The following is a 24,002-nucleotide window of genomic DNA, read 5'->3' on the forward strand; positions in this document are numbered from 1 at the left end:
TATCACTTGGTTTGTCACGATTTCTTGAAATATTAGATATTTGGGTGAGACACATATCAGTAAGACGAAATAAATTATTTATAGCGTATGGCAGTATGAGTTTTGTTATATCATAATATACTCATTTCAGTGATAATACCATCTGAGAAAATATACAAATTCGTATTCATAATCATATAGATACAAAACACAATCTTTTATAAGTTTTATTCTATTTTTAAAATTCATGCACATGCAATCCATATTTATCAGTGAAAGTTCTCGAGGATAGGAGAGATTACACGCCTATACATGTAGTTCCTCTCTACTCTGATATCGTTTGTAACTTTACTGCGGTTTGCCTACTCGGTTAGATCAAAATAAGAAATCCATCAATTCGTCTGTAGTACGATTGACATGTCTATCCCTGGTCCAGACCTAGGGGGCAAAACTACCATTCTCACTGGCTCAATCGACTGTCACGCCACACTCTCTACGAGACCGTGTAGTTGCACTTATCATCCCATAAGTAATGGTACCGTGCTTTCAGAAATACTCCAGTTCATCAGGGTTTTCATTTCCATATTTTCATTTTCACAATTCAGTATTCATATTCCATTATTCACATTGTAGTATTCATGTTGCAATATTCACATTTCAGTGTCCATATTTCAATATTCACAACTCAGTATTCACATTGCAATATTCACATTAAAGTATTCACATTTCACTATATATTCCATTTCACGTATTTCAACATTTCTCAATAAAACATATCAGCATTTCATATTTCCTCATTTATTATAGAAAACTTTTTTGGCTATACTCATATTTCATATTCCATCATTTCTAAATAAAATACACGTTGATATAACATAATTCATCATTCTCAATAAAATAATTTTATTTACCACTTTTCTTTATTTCCCATATTTCAAATCCCAAAACATCACAATTTAGTATAAATCATATGCCACACAAATTTATCTGATATTCCTATCATAATAATTTTAGGCAAAATATCATATTCTCATTTTCACGTATTAATTCAACCAATAGTTCTCAAAATAACTGTTGTAATTTATTCCCCTTACTTGACTTGCTGAGAAACCTGCTAAAATACCCAATCCCACGCCCGTAGTATTCAAAACTAAAAACCTTGAAATTCACATTTCCCCCAAATCAATCAATTCAATTTCCAGAATAATAATAATTTTAATATTTCCTAGGCCCACATACTCCCAATAGCTAATTAAACTTTAAAAATAATTTATGGATATAATTTCATTATCCTATCCTAACCTTGGAGTGGCGTGCCTAGGAAACTCAAATTAAAAATATGCTCCGGCTAACATGATGAGGACCGAACCTAGGGCCCTGTGGTGGTGTCTAATCGTCAATTTGGTTAGAGATTTAAGGAAAAATTGAGGAGCGAGTGAGAGGTTACCTTACCTCATGAGTGGTGCTTACGTCGTTCTTACGGCAAATCCACTCTAGTTAAAATGTCGGTGACGAAAAATGAAGCTGGGGGTATCTTTTGTTTTTCGATCGGTGCTCGTTTGGCCGATAAAATCGAGAAGAGAGAGAGAAAAAAGACGAGGAGAGAGAGTGAAGGTTTCGGCTATATATATATTATTTATTTAATTAATTCAGTTTAATAATATTTAATTAATTAAGTAATAATAATAATAATAATAATAATAATAATATAATAATAATAATAATAATAATAATAATAATATTATTATTATTATTATTATTATTATTATTATTATACACTTCCATGCATATAATTTTCTAGGGTGTTACAATACACATTTTCTACAAACAAATTACACCAATTTAGTCTAATCAATTACCTACAATCAAGCCAAATCAATCAATAATATCAATCTCAACAAATCAACCCTGTTTGCTTCTTTGACCAATCTTAAGAGTGATTCTCTCTCATCAATCTTTAATGTCAAATCTCTCATATCCTTAACAATGAATGTATGACTAACTTGCCACATGTCTAACATCTAAAATATAGACACGTGGAAGGGGAGGTTTCCTATATAATTTTCTCATTTTCATTATGCACATTGTCATTCTCTTTCATCTAATTCTTAAGAATTAATATTCTGTGAACCAAATGTAATTTAAGAGATTTAATATTTATATTTTTAAAAACCTGATAATAACCTTCATTATCGTACATTTCTATAGATACTGAAAATGTGGTGATGGTTTTGCACTAGAGGTGGGCCGGGGGGGGGGGATAGTATTTTTTGGCTAAGTGTGTGTAGTTTCGAAAACTACTATGTTTGGCAAGTAAAACACAAAGTTTCAAAGTATGAATGCTAAATAGGTCAATTGATGTAGCACAAGTGAACAATCATAAGTATTTAAAGTGTTGAAGATAAGTAATCACACACAATACAAGCAATGTAAATAAATTTGAGAGAAGAAGAGTAGAGAGGAGTGCATCGGGATTTTTATAGTGGTTCAGAAACTTAATTGCCAAAGTCCACTAGTATTAAGTTCCTTCTTGTTAACACCTTTCACTAATGAACCGGAGTAAAAACTCCAAATTGGAGACTCCTTTACAATGGGCGATCTCCACACTTCTTGTACAACGGAACCAAACTTGGTTCACCCTGAGCTTGAAAGCTCGACAGCCTGGAACCCTCACTTGATTCCAACTGAGTTGGAAAGTTCAACTCTATGATCTTCTTACAATGTAGATAAGTACAAGAGATAAAAGCCTCTTGATAGACTAGATATGAAAATACAAGCATAAGAACTCTTCTAAGTTCAAATGAAACTTGAAAACTTATGATAGAATGAGAGCTCAAAGCATGTGATGCCTCTTGTAATCTTGGAGCACCTTGAAGATCTCCTTTTTTCAATAAAAAAATTTCTACTAGCCGTTTGAGGTCCATAGTGACACACTTCAAGTCACCCCAACAACACGCATATTCTAGGAGACAATTCTCACAACTCACATAGCTTTACTTTAAAATTCAAAAATGGCCGTTACAATTGCTTAAGAAATTATACAAAAAAATATTTAATATCCCAAAATGAGTCTCGTTAAAAAACAAAACGAGTTTCAACTCATTTGGATATGAACAACATAAAATATAATTCATTTACAACACATGGATTAGTCAGTGAAAAGGATTGCTACCAGAATCGATTAGTCAACTTAAAAAATTTCCAACGGCTTGTACACATGTTCAAAGATGGTGGTTTATATTTCAAACAATCCCTCTTTGAGCCTTGTTTATTTGAAAAAATAATTAATTCAAGTGGATATCTTTACTGAGAGGAAAAAACAAAACACTAGAAAATGTCAGAGTTGAGAAAGAAAATCATTGTATAAATAGTTTGTATTTAATAAATTATTGCACCCAATATATATACTAGTCCAAAATATACATTTAATATGTCAACTTAAAGATTTACGAGTCTAGTTTATGGAAAAAATATATTTGTAATTTTAAGACTCATTTAATTTGAAAAGTTCGGTTGGTATATTTTCGTAATAAAAATTAGGGGTATCCTTTAATTTTTTATTGCCTTGAGTATAAGTTATGATGTATGCACACGTACATCGCGTGCATGCATGCATGGTCGGATTGGACCTTTTCATCAGGGACAAAGGTCAGTTAATTTAGTTAATTAGTTACGACAGTTGGACTACTGTAATCTAAAATCATAACATTAATAATTAAAGTACTAAATCCTACGTCTTGTCTGTCTTTTTAACTTTTTGTTATGGTCCCATGCACGGATTGGACCGACCATATGCCAACGGATTAGAGAGCCGTTGGCAACTTTTGAAAAACTCATTGGTACGATCCTGCATTTAAAAAAAAAATTAAAATTTTTAGATATCAAGATGGATTGTACCCAAATAGGAGTGGACAGATTTGGTCAATCAAATCATTGTTTCGATTCTCTTGAAAATGCAAATCGAAATCCAACTATTAAAATGGTTAACTGAAATTCGATTAATCAATGTTTAGACTAATATTTAATGATTAAGTACTGTAGTAAACCTTTAAGTATAATTTAAAATTTTAAAGTCATTAAAAAAATATTTTTTTCTTTCATAATAATTAATATGTAAATTTAAAATATTTAAAGTAAAAATTTAAGCATGAATATTAAATTCTTGCTCAATGATAGCTGAAGTAGAGAGGATGTATGCGTCTTATGTGACCGTTTGGATTAAGGGTTTTAATTAGGGAAAGAAGGAAAAAGAAAAATAAGAAAAAATTTATTTTTTATTATATTTTATTTATATTTATTGTTATTTAAAACAAAAAAATGGTTATAATACTATTAAAAAATTAAGAAAATCAAATATTATATAGTAATGTGCTAATGGGTAAATTTAAAATTCTTTTGTTGATTTAGTTTTTTTTTTTAAATATTTTTTTTCTTGCTTTCCTTAATAATCTATTCTTCGTTATTTTTTATAATATTTTTCAAGTCTAAAACGGAGCCTACGTACAATTTAAGATTACGGTCTCACATCATTCTCATAAATCAATGCTCTAAACTTAAAAAATAATATTCATGTTTGTATATAATAAAAAATATATATATGTATTTGCTTGCCTTTTATATTATAATTTTTTTAGAAATAAAATAAACTCAAAAACATAATTTTATTTCATAACTATATATATAATTAACCATCATTTTCTCATGGCTAATTAGCATGAGCTTTATGAAATTGAAATATACGAAAATAAACTTAAAAATCTGAATACTTAAGAAACTAGAATTAATTAGATCGAATGACCTCTTATCTTCTTGTCAAACATGTTGTAAATTGATTGTTTCAATATCGGGCAATTCATGGCATCCGAAAAAAAAATCAAACTCAAAATCTTTTGCAGTTATTTCGTTTGGTTAGATAACTCTCAAAATCTTATTAATGTGAAATTGAAATAAGAATTAGGACATAAATATTTGAAATTAATAAAATTGAAAATGGTAGAAACATCCAATGTTGAGGTTCTAGTGGCATTGAAGTTTTATGAAAGTCATGATATCATTGTCGACTTATTGTTGTAGATGAGATAAAAATTAAAGAGAACTTCAATGAATGAGCATGAGGTGCAAAGTTGGATAATGTTTTTAATTAATTGATTAATGTTTGGAGGAAATTAATAAATACTTCCAAATTCCATTAGTATGATCCATTTTTAGTTCTAGTTATGTTGTCAAAATGACATCGTTTTCGGGTAGACCTCAATTTGAAGATCTTCAGTCATGCTGTTACAAATTTGGAAGGAAGAAAAGTGGTAGAAGAAGAAGAAGAAGAAGAAGATGAGTTTTAATTTTAAAACCAAAGGCATTGAAATGAAAAATGGGCAAAATAAACAGAAGATTAATTCTTGAAACACTGCAGAAAAGAGGACTGAAGGGAAAAAAACAGTCACTCCCAATAATTCAAACTTAGGAGTGTAAACATCCGACTTCATAGAAACACAAGATCACGTTCAAAAGAGGAAACAGATATCAGAAATACCAGAAGCCTCCTCAATCCAAGGAAGCTGCAGGGCAAGTCTGCCATCGGCTGACCACTCGCAGCTCGCCTCCACGCCATTCAAACTGCACTTCTTGGGCATACAACTTGCATATGCCAAGAACTTCCCGCCTCCCTTCACTTTGATTCTTGAGGCAACCCCATCTCCACCTTCACTGAATTCCAGTCCCTGCAGGGTTCCTCCGCTGTTGAACATGTTCGTTAGCCCGATCGGGGCAAACTTAGCGACAGGACCGAGCTTCTTCAGCGGCACGAAGCTGAAGATCTCAAATGAGGAGGGCTGGATGGTGACTTGAATGGGTTTGGACTTAGGGGTCACCAGCTGCAGTTCCTCAGCTTGGTTGAGGTAGAGCACAAACTCTTTGGCTTCGCCCATTTCAGTTGTTGCTTCATCCTTTTGGTCCCATTCGATGTCCTTCACATGGATTGAACCCGACATTGGCTTGTAGCACTCTGAGTAGCCCTTGATCCTCTGCTCCTTTGGGTCCCAGCCCGCTCCTTGGCAGTTGAATGCTCCGATCACGCCTCCATACTGGAAATTTAAACATGTAGTATATAGGGAATCAGTACGTCTGTTTAGTTTGTCTACTTAGAAATCCTAGCAAGTAAAATATGCATTGGTGTTCTTTTGGAAACATTATGATATGTATTGCACTCTACTAGTCTTTTTCTTGAGTGAAAGTAGAGAAATCTAAATTCTACATCCACAGGTGATCGATGAGGCAGTACCTTGTTTAAGTTCCAAATCTTGAGAACTGTTTTGCTGTCAAAAAGGGGATTAGCGAAGAGGCAATCTCTTGTGGGGAGGGCAAAATGCTGGCACTTAGGAATGGTACCGTCCGGGAAGACGAGCTTCTTTATAAGATCGAAATTGTGGCCTCCAACCGAGTCGCTAACATACACCGGTCCGCCACAAATTGCCCTAGAGCCAGCATGGAATTTTGCGCACAGATGATCAGATTGGAACATGTCCCAATCTGGTTGTAGCATCTGACCCATCCACAAGCTGTTGTATGCACAATGGATCATATGAACACCTTGCAACCAATAAACCCCCATTGGATCCCCATTTGGATCTTGAAACCAGAAATCATCACCTGCAAGAAAAAAAAAAGCACAAAAATCAATCTCCCAAACAAGTTTCAAGTGCTGACTCCACAGAAAATGGTTCCATTTCGGAAATGCAATGAGTAGGAATTGAGAATTGGGAATTCTCACCGGCTCTTCCGAAGGATATCTGTGATGTCCCGAGGAAGAAGAAGTCATTGCACTGCTGCATACTAGAAAGGAGTCCACTCCCATTGAAGTTCTTCTGCAGCGATTTCGTCAGCCCCTTGTAATACTTCTTTGCGAGCTCGACCCGGCCTCCATATTCCTCACTCACATATTCAAGTGTCTGTATTTCACAACGTGAGTTTCTTTCCCTTGGTTAAGCAGTTCAAATGTGAAAAACAAAAATGTAAAGAGCATAACCGAAATTAAGTATGAATGTAGGATCAAACAGCACAATGCTGAGATAAATGAATAGGAAGCAAACTTACATGAATGACATCAACTTTAACCCCTGTAACTCCAACTTCGGATAGATAGGAGTGCATTGAATCATAGAACTCGACTGCTTGGTCCGGATGAACAAGCCCAATGCCACCCTCAACAATTTTCACCACTGCAAGATCGCTCATTGTCCCATCGAGTCCCGGAGAGAGTTTACAAGGGACTACCTTCGCATCGAGATGAGCGGCCCCCGGCCTAACGCCGCCCCAAGCACCGCAAAGAGCATGCCACACATAAATATCATCCAAACCTTTGAATTTTGTTCTCAAATCCTGAGTAAAAGCCTTCAGTCCACCACTACCAGTACCAGCAACAGCTTCTTTACAAGAACAGCTTCCACATGATTTGCTGAAAGAAACTTCCTCCCCTGTACCATCCATCTCGTTCAGCTCCTGCTTCAACTTCTGAATCTGCGATTCGAACGGAGACAAGTCAGTGATGCCCAATTGAATTGCCTTGTCCCGAGCCTTCTCTGCATGCTCGACTTCGATGGCTTTTGCAATTAGCATCTTTGGCCTCTTTGGATCAAAGGAAGGAGCATTAGGACTCAGCATCTGTCCACTTTTGTACATTCTGAACTTATCACATTCCTCGAACCGGTGAATCCTAGCGGTCATCTGAGTGCCCCCCAAAACGAGATTTTTTGTGTCTTCATTCGGGTTGTCACCGTCCATGTTGATGCTCTGCCACCCATCATCTATGATGAGAAACCTGGGCTGCACACCGCCGCCCACGAATTCATCGAGTCCGTGCCAGATTCCGGCGGGTTCTACAGCCAAGTAGAAAGCATCCCAAGTGCACCAACCGAACTTGTCAACAAGAGGAGGGATTGGTTTCTCTTCTCTAAGCCTGAAGGTGTTGAGATGAACCCTGAGGGAGCTATAAGCTTCTTTCATCAAATTGTAGGGATTATTGGACACATGAACATAAGCAATGGAATCAAAAGATGATGATTTCACTTGGGTAGAGCCACTTTCTGCACAAATCATGAGATGCCCATCACTTCCCGGATGAAGAGCTGACCTGAATTTTTCTTCAATTGATGGTATGATCAGGACATAGGATCTTGTTTCAGGGACGTCCAAGAGAACCCATTGGGTTTCCATTTGTAAATCCGAACCAGAATTTCCTACCCACATGGTAGACCACCATGTTTTAAATCTAAAGACGCTTAGAAAATTCCTGCCAGTGAATTTTCCCAAGGAGTTCATGATTCTGTCTGATGGTTGCTCAGTTTTGAATCCTAGGAATCCACCTTTGTGGGAAAATGACTGGACATGCTGAAACAGGGGAAGTGGAGCATCAGAGGAATTGGGGACAGGAGAAAATCTACTGAATGAGACATTGCTAGGAACTTCGGACAGCAAAGTGACACCTTTGAGACTGAACTTCCCATCGGACAAATCGAAGTATTTTTCAGAACTTTGAGTTCTTAAAATATCGAAATTAGGGTTGGCAGGATCATTTGGGGGAGCCATGAACAGAGGAAGAAAAAGAAACAAAGGAATGGAAAAGGAAAATCAAGAAGACCCAATTCGAAATTCTAAAAGAAAGCTTTTTAGTTGATGTGGGTGAGAAGAATCGCAAACTGGGGGCTTTTATAGAAGCCTAAGGCACAGTATTTTTGGAAACCCAAATCAAAAATCCAATCAGTGTGAAACCTACAATTTGAAAAAAGAAATGAAGAAAAATATGGGATTTATTTTATATAATTTGGATTAAAATGTAATCTTTGCATAGCAATTGATATGCTCATTTCATCTACGCATGCATGCATAATGGCGATGCATGGAGAGAGAGAGAGAGAGAGAGAGAGAGAGAGAGAGAGGCCGTTGAGGACAAAGAAAAAGGTCAAAAAACAAGAAATTGGGATACTGTATATTAGCAATTTGGGGTTTATCCCTCGGGACACGTGTCTTAGCAAAACATAGAGTTAATTAGCAGCCATTCGGAGTATTTTGCTAAAAAAAAAAAAAATGATTATGAGAAATGACTACATTACATTTCTCAAAATTTGTATTTTAGACACGATCAAGTCGGGTAGGGGTAAGCATTCGATCGATTCGGTGAATTCAGTTAATTAACTAAATTAATCCAAAAAATTTGATTAAAAACCTCATTAATCAAACCCACCAAAATTTCATATTTAATCAAACTCAAAATCAACTGAACCAAATTTCAGTTAAATTGGTTAACCGATTTTAATCTATTTAAAATATATATATATATATATATAAAATATAAATAACATAAATAATATATAATATATACATAATAAATGAATTTTTAGTATATATATATAATATATAAAATATTTTAATATATAATATATAATTATTTATTAGTAATTTATGCTATTCTTTTAATTTGGTTAACTAAATTAACTGAACCCAAAAATCGAATCAAAAATTGAAAATCGAAATTCAACGAAAATGAAAATCAAACTGAACCAAATAAATGTTTAACCAAGCTAAACCGACTGAATTTACTCAATTAATTCGGTTAACTCGGTTTTAACCGAATTATGCTCACCCCTAGGGTGTGGAGACTTTATTGGTTCAGGGTTGAATTCCAATACAAACTTTGTATCTCAAGAGTCATTCTTACTGACACGTGATTGGGTGTAAGATTTATGTTGGATAAGAGTTTACATTTGATCCTGTGTCCCGTGAGACGTCTCTCCAGATATAAACCCTAAAGAATTTAGTAATTTTTTTTATTGATAAAAACAAATTTATGACCTATAGTAATATTATGTTGCCATGAGACAAATTCTATACAAGATATTATATTATTTTTAAAAAAAATTAATATATATATATATATATATATATATAAAAGTTTGGAACTTAAAATTAAAATTCCTTAATTTAGTGTTTGGGAATACGAATTTCATATTTTAAATTTGAAAGAAACTCTTATAATTTAAGACACGTGTTATCTAAATCTAAATGAATCTAAATTTAAGATACAAAATCTATGGTTCCTAAATAAAGAAAGGAAAATTCTAATTTTAGTTCTAATTTGACTGGAATTAAAACTGTATTTGATTAAAATTTTTAGTGTTTGACTTGCGCAAAAAATTATAACATATAACATTGAATTATAACCATTGAAATTTTGTGTGCCAAACAGAGCATTATTTGTTATTTTATAAATTCAAGCATGTTGATTGATCATTTTTTTAAGTCCAAAACTATATAATGTGATCACATATAATTGCTAAGATTATTACCCTATTTTAATTGATTTGCTAGATTATTTTGAGCCTTTATAAACGATAGTGTTTTCAAAAATAGAGTATATATGACAATGAATTGGTTTTCTAAATTCCCTCAACTTGCTTTAAACAAAATATTTTACATATCTCCGAGAATCGACATACCCTATCTTCTTTATCTTCTATCACATCACAATTAGATGCACACTTTATATTCTAATTTTCATTGATTCGTTACTGTAATCAAATTTGCCCTAATTACAAACATAATTTTCGATAAAAGATAGTGACCTCTCCTAAAATTTGACAAAAATACACTGATTGCTTATGAAACTTTTAAAATTTGAAGAACCTAGTGTAAGGTTTCGAGAATTCCATAGGTTTTTCTTTATATTTGATTTTTGAAATACTTACACCTGTCAAAATTTTAACCGTTTTTAAAAAATTTAAGGAGAAGTTCTTACAACTGGTTATGAGAAAGTTCGAATCAAATAGATAATTATGATTTAAAAGTTATTCAAAATATATGAATTCAATTGATTATTCAAAACATGACCTTGTAACTTCTCTTTTATATATTAATGCATAGCATATGTACTTTGCATGTTTAAGATTTTCGCAATAAAAGATCTTCAAAACATGTGTACTTCAAGAATTTGAAGCCAACAAGAACAGATAAACAAGATAATTTCTCAATCTATATACATAGCTACTACTACTACTATAAAAACACGCGCGCGTGCACACACACATATATGACAAAGTTCACTAGCTAGTTTTCTCGAGGAAGGTATCTTGGGAGGCATCTCGATAATACTCAAGGTCGATTGGTCAAATGTAGACCCCTTGCTTGCATGAATCCTTCAATCATCAATTTGTGTTTTGCCGTAATAACTCCTGAAATGCCACTACTGAAAAGTTGGATCTTGGTAACCCCAAAGTAGTAGATTTAATTCCTTACTTATGATTTGTTTAGTGAATTACCATGCATACGTTAATGGATGAGTGGTAATATTTTCACTCTCCAATTTAGTATTGTTTAGACGGATCCGAAGTGTTAGAAAATTTACATTAAAAAGGAATTTAAACTTATTTTATAAATCATAATCAAGTAAGGATGCAAAAAAAGAAGTATGAGATACCTTGTGTCATTTTTGCCGAGTCAATTAAACTTGGATGTTAGTATCTTCTAATCTTCTATTCATATTGATCAAGTTTCAACAATACAAAAGTTTCTAAATCTTCTCTCCTTTTACTCACTTATATGTGTGGATTAGTGATGGTTATTATATCAAATTAGGTTGAATAAAGAGAGAGACAAAGAATTAATATAGAATTTCATAAGCAATTCAATCCATCAAAAAGTAAAAAATATGACATTTTCCTTCTTTCAAGGTGAATGTTCCTTAATTTAATATATATGTTATATTCTTAATGATACATTAGTTAAAGAGATTCATGACTTTTGATCAATACATCTCGATTATTTCAATGTATCTTAATTGTAAGATTTGTTATTTAACCATTGAGGATACATAACTTTGGTCATACTGTTGGTATATATGTGTGCAATGCTCACCTCCTACGAGTTAATTGGTATACTTACCTGACGTATGGCTCCGATGAGATCAAAGTGGTAGACCGCAATGGTACTATGAAGACAGAAGACATTCCTCTTCGAGACACAGGGGACTAAGGGCAGCGCCACTGAAGGGGGGTATGGAGGGCAATGCCCCCCAGACGGTGGGGTCTAGGGAGATGGTATGGCCTATCCAATGTGAAGGCACGATAGGTGAGCGACGGCTACTAGTGTGAACGACAGCTGCAGTTGGTGAATAACGACCACTAATGTCAACGACGGCTATGGTAGGTGAGCCGCCACCACCTACCATGGTAGGTGAGTCGCCCATGTGTTTCTTCCACGGACTAGAGACTATAAATAACACCCCCCCCCCCCCCCCCAACCGAAGCAAAGCACACACATCTTGACTAGCTATGTCTTTTTTTTTTATTTCCATTTGTTGTCCTTTCACCATTGAAGCTCATCTAGTGAGTGCATGGTTGGACATATTGTTGTAATCCGATTGTTGTAATAAAACTTTGTGTTATTTCTTTAATTGTTTCTTCAAAAGCAGATCTTAGTATTGTTATTTTACACATACACCTATATATATATATATATATATATATTCATAAATTAAAGTAATTTTAATTATTTATTTATATATATTCACCTAGCCACTTATGTGATCATAAAAATCATACTAAATTCTAACACAAACGTCTTGTGAGTTTTTTTTTTTTTTTTACAGAAATATTAAGGAAATTTATGATTTTGAGCTCAATCGACTTTTCAAAAGTCGGTTGTGTATTTTAAAAAAAATAACTAAAAGCAACGGAACCGAATTTCCAAAAGTCAATTCTAGTGTTTGAATGACAGACCACTAACACATGCGCAGGGCATGGAAAAAATAAAAAATAAAATAAAATAAAATGTAATAAGAACCAACTTTTGGAAAGTCGGTTTTGCTTGGTTCTACTTCCAAGGCATTGACACGCCTACCCCCAGTGTAAAAAAAAAAAAAAAAATCTATGGTCTCTTATTGAAGTTACTAACGACGTGATACAAAAAAAAAAAATCTACGGTGTGCATGCGGTGGTTGCCCGTAAACATTATGATGAACAACGTAAACATTATGATGAATGACACCAATGATACTAGGGTGTCTATTTGATGTAAGACACAAATTGTCACGCCCCGAACCCCCCGCGGATGGGTCCCAGGGGTGATTTTAGTAACCTAACCTGTCTATGTATCAATTAAACATACATGATATAATACTGAATGAGGGTCCGACCCTATAGGGTATACGTGAACCCTATACACATTCACATACATATCCATACTCATCAAATACGCAGTGGAAAATATTCCTTCTATACATACGTCATACCATATCAGAGTTTATACAGAACTAGAATATATGTTCCCAAAATTATAGTACATGGATGTCTACAAAGCCCAACACTGACAATACGGTTACAAAACTCGTGCGTACACATGTACTAAATGTAGCTAAACGACACCCCTGCTTCTGGAGGACCTAAAAAACATTTGTATATTCAGGATGAGACACCTCTCAGTAAGGAAGAAAACAAGTTATATCAATGTGTGGCATACGAGTATTATTTCGGCGTAAAAATTAACATAATACAATACAGTTTAATACAATTCCATACAGTTCTAGTATTTTTCATAAATCAATTCCAGTACGTACGATACCAAACATACGGTTAGTGTCCTCACACTCAAGCACCTGATACCATGCAATAATTGAAGCCTCACAGCGATATTGTTGATAGTACGGTGTAGCTCACACCCATCGGTGACTAGCCAGAAAGAACAGGCGATATTTCACATCCTCGCATATAGAGCCAAACACTCTCGCCCATGGTAATTAGCCGAGACAAGGCGTCAGCGTATGGTAATTAGCTGCCCCTAATTGATTCAGCGTATGGTAATTAGCCGTCTTTAACTGATTCACAAAACTTGGAACAATTTTGGAACTCATGTCCCTATACTCATCAGCATACAGTAATTAGCCGTCCCTAGCTATTTTTATAAAACCTAGAACATTTACATACGACATTTCATTCCAAACTTATTTGAGTATACAACAAATCATATCATTTTTTCAGTTCAAGAATACAGTTTAATACAAATATGAGTATAGTCATCTCAATACTACAATTTTAATATAACATACGATTTCTTCAACAAAATAGAGATGATACTCGAAACCCCCAATTTTTTTTGAAAACTGTAACCAAAAATCCTGCATTTTTACCCGATAGATTTTCCCAAATAAGTAACTAAAACATACATACGATCGTAAAGTACAGGTTTACCAATTCCGATTTAAAAAATAAACTGATATAAATAGAATCCCCTTACCTTTTCTCGAATACCAAAATACAAACTATACGGCTCCAAAACTACGAACCCATACACCAAAACTTAAACATACAAGAACTATACTTCATTAAAATTCGTACTGCTACATATATTCCAAAACGAAACTGAAATCGGACCCTTACCTCAATTTTTGAATCAAAACCCGAAAATCTTCTAAACGACTTTTTGATTCTCTAAAAACGTAGAGCTTCTTCTTATGATCTATGTGGTAACGTCGGATCAGATCGACGAATCAGGTGACGCAGCGAAGAATCGAAGGGAGAGTGATATATATATATATATATATATATATAGAGAGAGAGAGAGATCTCGCTGGTTCTAGAGAGAGAAAGAGAGTTTGAGGTTTCTTAGCAACTAAGCAAGAGAAATGGATATTTATAGACCCTTTGACCCGACCAACCTCGTTGACGAGATAGTGCCTTCATCGACAAACCCTATTCCGATATTTTACAACACATTCGGTATTTCTTCGCCGACGAGATTCTGAATTTCGGCGATGAAGAGTACGAGGGCGTTCGTCGACGAGAACAACGGCTTCGTTGATGAAGCCTGCAAAATTACCTTTTTACCCTTTTGTTATTTAGTCAACCCACATATCTTAGGTCGGGTTCTTATAACCTCCCCTCCTTACAAAAATTTCGTCCTCGAAATTTGTGATCTCTCACTTACCAACTCAACTACATACCCAAACGCATTCCCGACTCTAGGAAGAGCCGGAGGCCACCCACATTGCAACCCCGTCCCAAGTACATACATACCCTCACTTTTGGCGGAGAAATACCATGGTTACATACATACACTGTCTCGGGAGCTCACAATGTCACATACTCTCCCAGAGACTAACCACACAATACTACTACAATAATAGAGTACTGCATACATACATGCGTACCCATACCGACCCTACTATCAAAACTACTACTCAGAACAACTACAGATATTTCTGGCGTATTTCCGTCTCTAACTCCCAAGAAGCTTGCTCAACCGCGTGATTCCGCCATAATACCTTCACTAACGGTATCTCCTTGGTACGCATCTTCTGAACTTTACGGTCCAGAATCTAAATAGGTATCTTCTCATACGCCAAAGCATCCCCAATCTCTAAATATTCATAACTAATCACATATGACGGATCCGGCACGTACCTCCTCAACATGGATACGTGAAATGCATCATGGATCCTCGAGAGCGCTGGGAGTAGTGCAATCCTGTAGGCCACCAGACCCACTCGTTCCAGTACCTCGAATGGTCCGATATACCTTGGACTCAGCTTGCCCTTTTTCTCGAATCTCATCACCCCTTTCATCGGAGCGATTTTCAGAAATATCTTACCCCCAACCTTGAATTCCAACTCACAGTGGTGCACATCCGCATAACTCTTCTGCTGATTCTGAGCTTATTTAATCCTATTCCCTATCAAACCAATCTTCTCAGAAGCCTACTGTACGAGTTCGGGACCCAATATCTACCATTCACCGACCTCATCAAAATATGAAGGACACCGACACCTCCAAACATACAATGCCTTAAACGGTGCCATCCTGATACTATCCTGTAAGCTGTTGTTATAGGCAAACTCCACCAATAGTAGAAACTAAATCCAACTACCACCGAAGTCTAATGCACAAGCCCGTAACATATCCTCCAAGATCTGTATCATCCTTTCTAACTGTCCATCAGTCTGGGGGTAGAACGTTGTACTGAAAGCAAGTTTCGTCCCCAGTGCTTCCTGTAAGCTCTTTCAAAATCAAGAAGTAAACCTTGGGTCTCGATCTGAAACAATGGTTACCGATACACCGTGCATTCTGACTATCTCTTGCACGTACAACCCTGCTAGCCTACTCAAAGAGTAGCTAACCTTCATCTATACAAAGTGAACATATTTAGTCAACATGTCCACGATTACCCAGATGACATTCTGCCCATGTAGTGTTGGTGGTAACTCGGTAATAAAGTCCATGGAGATGTGCTCCCATTTCCACTCCGGGATACTCAATGGCTACAACGGCCTTGTCGGCCTTTGATGTTTAGCTTTTACCCGCTAACACGTTAAACATTGTTCCACAAATCGAGCAATATCCTGCTTCATACCACTCCACCAAAAGGACTCACGCAAATCCCGATACATCTTTGTACTACCCATATGTACCGTATACAAAGAATGACGCGTATCCTCTAGGATCGTCCTTTTTATCTCCTCATTGTTTGGAACACAAAGTATGGTCCCAAACCTCAGCACACCTCCTGTTAAAGTCTGCAACCAACCCTTGCTACACTTTCTCTACAACCTCGACTAACTCCGCATCATTTGCGTGAACGACTTTAATCCTCTTAAATAATGTCGGCTGGATCACCAAGCTAGCAATGAAAGCCTGATAATTACCATACACCAACTCCACGCCAAGACTTTCCAGATCCCATCTGATATGATGCTGACCCACTGCTACAGATACTAACGCATGCTCTGACTTTTGACTCAATGCATTAGCTACCACGTTAGCTTTTCCCAGGTGATAGTTAATCATGCAATCGTAGTCCTTGATCAGTTCAAGCCACCTCCTCTACCTCATGTTCAACTCTTTCTGTGTGAAAATTTATCTAAGGCTCTTGTGATCCATGAAGATCTCACATTGTACACCATACAAGTAATGTCTCTAGATCTTCAATGCATATACTACTGCCGCCAACTCTAAATCGTGCGTGGGGTAATTCTTCTCGTACTCCTTGAGTTGCTGAGAAACAAATGCAATTACCTTCCCTCATTGCATCAGCACACATCCCAACCCCTTCAGCGATGCGTCGTTATAAATCTTATAACTACCGTCCCTAGATGGAATGGTTAAAATCGGAGCAATGACCAGTCGACGTTTCAACTCCTAGAAACTCTACTCGCACTCATCAGTCCAATCAAGTCTCACACCCTTCCTTGTCAACCGTGTCGGAGGGCCAAATAACTTAGAGAATCCCTCCACGAACCGCCGGTAATACCCAGCCAGTTAAAGGAAACTCCGAACATCCTATACACTCTTCGGTGTCACCCAATCAACCACTGCTTCTATCTTACCAGGATCAACTGAGATATCACCCTTCGACATGACATGGCCTAGAAACGTGACCTGATTCAGCCAGTACTCGCATTTCTTCAGCTTAGCATACAACTTCTTCTCCCGTAATACCTAAAGTACCAACCCTAGATGGTTTTCATGCTCTTCCGAACTCTTAGAATATACTTGAATATCGTTGATGAACACCACTACAAATTGATCCAGGTATTCATGGAAAATCCTGTTCATTAGGTCCATATATACCGCCGGGGCATTAGTCAACCCAAAAGGCATGACCTAAAACTCGTAGTGACCATATCTGGTTCGAAAAGTAGTCTTTGCAACATCCTCAGTCCTAACTCTCACCTGATGATACCCTGACCATAGATTGATCTTCGAAAAGACCTACGTTCCCTGTAGCTGGTCAAATATATCATCTATGCGAGGTACCGGGTATCGATTCTTCACTATCACCTTGTTGATCTCATGGTAATCAATGCACATTCGCATCAACCCATCCTTCTTCCTCACGAACAATACTGGAACTTCCCAGTGTGAAACACTAGGTCTGATAAAGCCCTTGTCCAGTAGTTCTTGCAACTGCTTCTTCAACTCTCTAAGTTCAGCTAAAGTCATCCGGTATGGAGCTTCAGAAATTGGTGTCTTACCTGGCAGCAACTCGATAGTGAACTCCACCTCTCGATCGGGAGGTAAACTGGGTAAGTCTTCTAGGAATACATCCAAAAATTCGTTAACCACTCGGATATCTTCAAGTTTCATATCATCCCAAGGTGGTTCCTTCACGCACGCTAGGTACCCCTGACAACCCTCCAAGAGTAACCTTCTCACCTGTATAACTGATAGAATCTGTAACGTCAAATGCACACACGATTCCACAAACTCATACTCCTACTCCCTAGGAGGTCTAAATACTACCACCTTCCTACGACAATCAATCACCGCATAACTAGAGAATAACCAATCCATCCATAGTATGACGTCAAATTCACACATGTCGTACACTACTTGGTTCCCCGTTAGCAACCTTCCTTGAATCACCACTAGATAGTTTCCCAATATTTTACTACAAATTGTTATACTCCCAAATGGTGTAGCCATAGAACAACCATTTATCCATTACTTGGGTTTCAACCCCACACAGTTTCACAAACCTAGCAGATATAAATAAATGGGTTGCTCCCAAATCAAATAAAACAACATCTCTATTCAAAAGCAATAACATGGTACCTATCACCACGTTCTCAGCGTGTTCCGCATCTGCTGGAGTAAAGGAGTACACCCTCGCCAGAGCTATGTTTGCCTGATAATTTCCTCGAGGCATCTGATTACTCCTACGGTTTTGGCTCTGTGCAGGCATATCACTCATCTGTGCCTGACAGTTTCGATACATGTAGCCTAGTTTGCCACAATTGTAGTAGTTACCCCATAACGGCTGGCATTCACCATCATACCATTTACGACACTTGGCGCATGGTGCAGAGGATGGATCCCCCTAAGAACTTTGCCGCTCAGTATTCTGGCGATAACCCGAACTATAGTTCTTCTTTTTCTTCCACTGTCCCTGTCGAGAACCAGTCTGAGAACCAAAAGATATTGACCTCTTCCTCTGCTCTTGTACCATCTTATCCCCCTAGAGGTCAGCCTCGACTATGGTGGCCCTATCCACCAGAATAGAAAACTCTTGGATCTATAGCATCCCCACAAGCCTGTGGATGTCGTTCCTCAGACACTTCTTGAACCTCTGAGCCTTCTCATGCTTGTTTGGGACCAAGTACGACGTGAAACGAGATAACTTGATATATCTGGCAGCATATCTCTGCACTGTCAAGGTTCCCTGCATCAGGCTTGAGAACTCATCAGCCTTTGCGTCACGAGTGGAAACCGGAAAGTATCTCTCAAAAAATACCTCCTTGAAACGGCTCCAAGTCATTCCAGATGGATTAGCTCTCTTCTTCTCAAGAAAACTCACAGTTGTCCACCATCTTTCCGCTTCTCCTACCAACTGAAAGGTAGAATATAGAACCTTCTGCTGGTTGGTGCAGTGTAGAACTTCTAATATCTTCTCGGTCTTCTACACCCAGTTCTCTGTTACTATCGAATCGAGTCCTCCTATAAACGTCGGAGGGTGCATGCGGGTGAACCTCTTTATAGTACAACCCGTAGCCGTAGGAGAGTGCTCACGTCTCCTAACACTTCATATGATCTCCCGCATAACTTACCTCGTCAAACTCTAAGGCACGAAAGGAGACTCTTCACTCGTAGTCCCCTCACAACCACCATCCAAGTTGTTATCCTTGGGTTCCATTCTGAAAGTAAGATAAGAATCGGTTAGAATTCCTATATCGTATACAGTTAACACAATCATTGAAAACTAATAATGTCAACTACTACTCTCACGGGTCCAGGTCTATCCTATCACACCGACACGAATCCATCAGTAGTTTGCCGTAATTTTACTGAAATCGTCATTTCAGGAAAAACATAGAACACCGATAATGATTCCCCGTCTAGCAACAAAACAACCCTCAACCTAATCTACCCATCTCCTATCTCCTATACTCTGGCATGTCCACATAACTATGCCTAACCAAGTCTACAAGACTTAACAACTTGGTTTAACTCTAATACCAAGTTGTCATGCCCCAAACCCGCGGATGGGTCCTAGGGGTGATTTTAGTAACTTAACATGTCTCTATATCAAGTAAACATACATGATACAATACTAAATGAGGGTCCGACCCCGTGGGGTACTTATGAACCCTATACACATTCACATACATATCCATACTCATCAAATACGCAACAGAAAATATTCTTTTTATACATACGTCATACCATACCAGAGTCTATACAAAACTAGAATATACGTTCCGAAAAATACAGTACATACTCTAGGTGTCTACAAAACCCAACACTAACAACCCGGTTATAAAACTCGTACCTACACAAGTACTAAATGTAGCTAAACGACACCCCCGCTTCCGGACGCTAGGATGCTAGTTTCGGCTACCCGAAGGACCTAAAAATATTTGTATATTCGAGGTGAGACACCTCTCAGTAAGGAAGAAAACAGGTTATATCAGTGTGTGGGATACGAGTGTTATTTCGGTGTAAAACTTAACATAATACAATACAGTACAATACAGTTTAATACAATTCCATATAGTTCTAGTATTTTTCAAAAATCCGTTCCAAAACATACGATACCAAACATACAGTCAGTGTCGTCACACTCAAGCACCCGATACCCTGTAATAACCGAAGCCTCATAGCGATATTGTTGCTAGTACGGTGTAGCTCACACCCATTAGTGACCAGTCGGAAAGAACATGTGATATTTCACACCCTTGGATATAGAGTCGAACACTCTTGCCCACGGCAATTAGCCGAGACATGGTGTCCGCGTACCGTAATTAGCTACCCCTAGCTGATTCAACGTACGATAATTAGCCGCCCTTAACTGATTTACAAAACCTGGAACAATTTTGGAACTCATATCCCTATACTCATCAGCGTACGGTAATTAGCCTCCCCTAACTATTTTTACAAAACCTAGAAAATTTACATATGACATTTCATTCCACACTTATTTGAGTATACAAAAAATCATATCGTTTTTCAATTCAAGAATACAGTTTAATACAAATATGGGTACGATCATCTCAATACTACCATTTTAATACAACATACGATTTTTTCAAAAAAAAATAGAGATAATACCCGAAACCCCCAAATTTTCTCGAAAACTATAACCCAAAAATCTTGCATTTTTACCTGATATATTTTCCCAAATAAGTAACCAAAACATACATTTTATTGATCCTGATTTCAAAAATAAACTGATATAAACAGAATCCCCTTACCTTTTCTCGAATACCAAAATACAAACTCTACGACTCCAAAACTATGAACCGAGACACCAAAACCTAAACATCCAAGAACTATACTTCACTACAATTCAGACTACTACATATATTCCAAAACGAAACTGAAATAGGACCCTTACCTTGATTTTTGGGTCAAAACTCGAAAAATCCTCGAAATGACTTTCTAATATGCTAAAAATGTAGAGCTTCTCCTTCTAATCTACGTGGTAACGTCGGGTTGAAAAATCAGGCGATGAACAGCGAAGAATCAGAGAGAGAGAGAGAGAGAGAGAGAGAGAGAGATCCTGCTGGTTCTAGAGAGAGAAAGAGAGAGTTTGAGGTTTCTTAGCAACTAAGCAAGAGAAATGGATATTTATAGATCCTTTGACCCGACCAATCTTGTTGATGAGATGGGGCCTTCATCGACAAATCATCCATACATTTCGTTGACGAACCGGCCCCTTCGACAACGAACTTTATTCCAATATTTTACAACACGTTCGGTATTTTTTCATTGACGATACTATGAATTTTGGTGATGAAGAGTACGAAAGCCTTTGTCGACGAGAACAATGGTTTTGTCGACAAAGCTTGCAAAATTTACCTTTTTACCCTTTTGCTATTTAGTCAATCCACATATCTCGGGATGGGTTGTTACACAAATTATTGCGGTCAATCACTTCATCCTAGATCCATTGAAGAAACCAGGACCATGTTCGCAGACTCTCCTCCTCAACAATTGTGAAAGGTACAAGAAATATTTGATGGTTTGCATCAGGGGCTGTTGCAATTAGCAATTTACCTTTATATTTCTCGTATAAGTGTGTTCCATCCATACAAAGAACTAGAGGACAATGACATAATCCCTCAATTGATGCTGCAAATGACCTAAAAACACATGTCAAAATAGTATAGTTTTTAGCATAAGGAATTTATCTCCATACCAACTTCACCTTTGTACCAAGATTTGATTCACACATAGCATGGAACCACTTTGGCAGCATTTGATATGAAGGATCTCAGTCTCAAAAACTCTTGCAACTGTCATTTGCTTCCCAAGTCATATCTTTCTATAGGATATATGGTATTGGTACTTTGACCTTAGGTATGCTCACAAAGTTGTAATCGAAGCACCAGTATCACTCTTGATAATTTCTATGATTCATTTACAGCTAAGGTCGACTTTAATTGCAAGTGGTCTTGCGAGAGAGTCTCATTGATGCATGTATTTGGCCCTCTGTATTGTGTAATTTCAAAGGGCCTATGCTTTCTGCGTTGACAAGCATGCAACCTTCAAGCGTAGCTCTTGTCTACCTTGCACCTAACCACCCATGTTGTTGGGCCGGATTGCACCACCTTAAAGTTGTGGTGTGTTTGCACATGGTGGACGTGCACAGAGTGGATCAGATCAGCCTTTGTGTCAAAAATTATACCCTTACAAAATTTTGAGACACCATCCCATCGAGTGCCATCAAGGGAACTTTCAAATTTAGTTCTAATATGACTGACTCCGACATCGATCATGTGAGCTAATGGAAGCATGTTGTATACCCGTCCCTAACCCACAATTGTGGACGCATGAGGCATGAAAACTTCTCCATGATGAACTCCATAATCATTCGGTCCACCGAACTCATTTACCTCTGCTTCTGCCTCTTCAAAATCCTATTATAAATCATCTTCTTCCTCTAATTCATAGTCACACTCTATATCCAATTGCATCGGCTGGACTGTTTATGCCCCTCTTTCGTTCATAACAATGGATAAAACCTTGGAAGTCTAGTATAGACACAACTCTAGATGAACTTTGGTCATGTCTATACTTAGTTGATTGTTGTGGTATGTGATGAAAACTACGTCCCACATTGAATCCCTACAAATTAGCCTCCTCACGTCTAAACTCTATTGACAATAATTCTAGCTGAAACAAAGTACTGGGGATGTCATTCAAATCTAAAGTTGTGGCCACCTGTGAAAGGTGATCAAATAGTCTGCTTGTCTCAAAAGTATCATATTCATTATATGATTGAGGATGGAGAAATGCTTCCCTTTGCACAGTTGGAGCTCCACCCATACTCCTATTTTGAGGAACGCATTTAACAAAAATCTAAACTATATACGCTTTAGAATAATAAGAACTTTGCGGGTCCAATGCAATTAGGAGTCAGGATATCTGCATCATCTTTCATTGGGACGTTAATATACCACTAAATTTCCACCACCCCCTCGTTGCTAATATCTCGAACTCAATTCTAACATGTACCTATTCGGATCAATATCTAATCCTTCATATATTTTTCGTTTGAAACTTTCGAGCTTCATCCTCCTTCTAACTCGAATCACCTTCATTAGCCTTTTGTTGTACTTAATATCGGTTGAATCCCATGTATAATCTCACTGTCAATGTATAATCAAACCGTAACTTTATTAGCTAACGAACTTGACCTCATTTTGAATTTTCAACACAAAATTAAGAAAACGAGCAGTTGCAAGAGTAAATCTGCAAAACACTTGAAGGTATCGAGGGAGGTTGGAGGAGAAAGGAAGGAAGAAAAGAAAGAAGTAAGGTGAAATGATGAATGTGAAGTGGGAGGATGAAGGACAATAAATAGGATGGGGTGAGAAGAGAAGGGGCATGCGGGTAGCTACGAGGGAGGGGAGGTTAGGGAATACGTGCATGAGTTTACCTACTAGACATTACGTACATGTCAAAATCGACTTTCGAAAAGTTGGTTTTGACTTGTATTAAATTTTTTTTTTCTTCGTGTAGTTATTACAGGAAACTGCAGGAAGC

General features: G+C 37.0%; 1 protein-coding gene across 1 annotated transcript; it reads right to left on the reverse strand.

Annotated features, from left to right (window-relative positions):
* Positions 1-5,315: 5,315 nt before the first annotated feature.
* Positions 5,316-8,654, reverse strand: LOC131156783 (stachyose synthase). Its single transcript, XM_058110734.1, has 4 exons — positions 7,069-8,654; positions 6,746-6,923; positions 6,257-6,624; positions 5,316-6,059 (listed from the first exon to the last, which is right to left on the reverse strand). The coding sequence occupies exons 1-4, from the start codon at positions 8,557-8,559 to the stop codon at positions 5,481-5,483; spliced, it is 2,616 nt and encodes an 871-aa protein (XP_057966717.1). The 5' UTR covers positions 8,560-8,654; the 3' UTR covers positions 5,316-5,480.
* Between the last annotated feature and the right edge of the window lie 15,348 nt (positions 8,655-24,002).

This window comes from Malania oleifera, chromosome 5, assembly GCF_029873635.1.
Source record: "Malania oleifera isolate guangnan ecotype guangnan chromosome 5, ASM2987363v1, whole genome shotgun sequence".
Taxonomy (NCBI): Eukaryota; Viridiplantae; Streptophyta; class Magnoliopsida; order Santalales; family Ximeniaceae; genus Malania; species Malania oleifera.

What these genes read in the sequence shown, in the direction of transcription:
- LOC131156783 (XM_058110734.1), bottom strand. Translation starts at nt 8,559, where the DNA reads ATGGCTCCCCCAAATGATCCTGCCAACCCTAATTTCGATATTTTAAGA. An exon ending in TTAAAGTTGATGTCATTCAT is followed by an intron (nt 6,924 to 7,068) that starts GTAAGTTTGCTT and finishes TGTGAAATACAG; the next exon opens with ACACTTGAATATGTGAGTGA. An exon ending in AGATTTGGAACTTAAACAAG is followed by an intron (nt 6,060 to 6,256) that starts GTACTGCCTCAT and finishes TTAAATTTCCAG; the next exon opens with TATGGAGGCGTGATCGGAGC.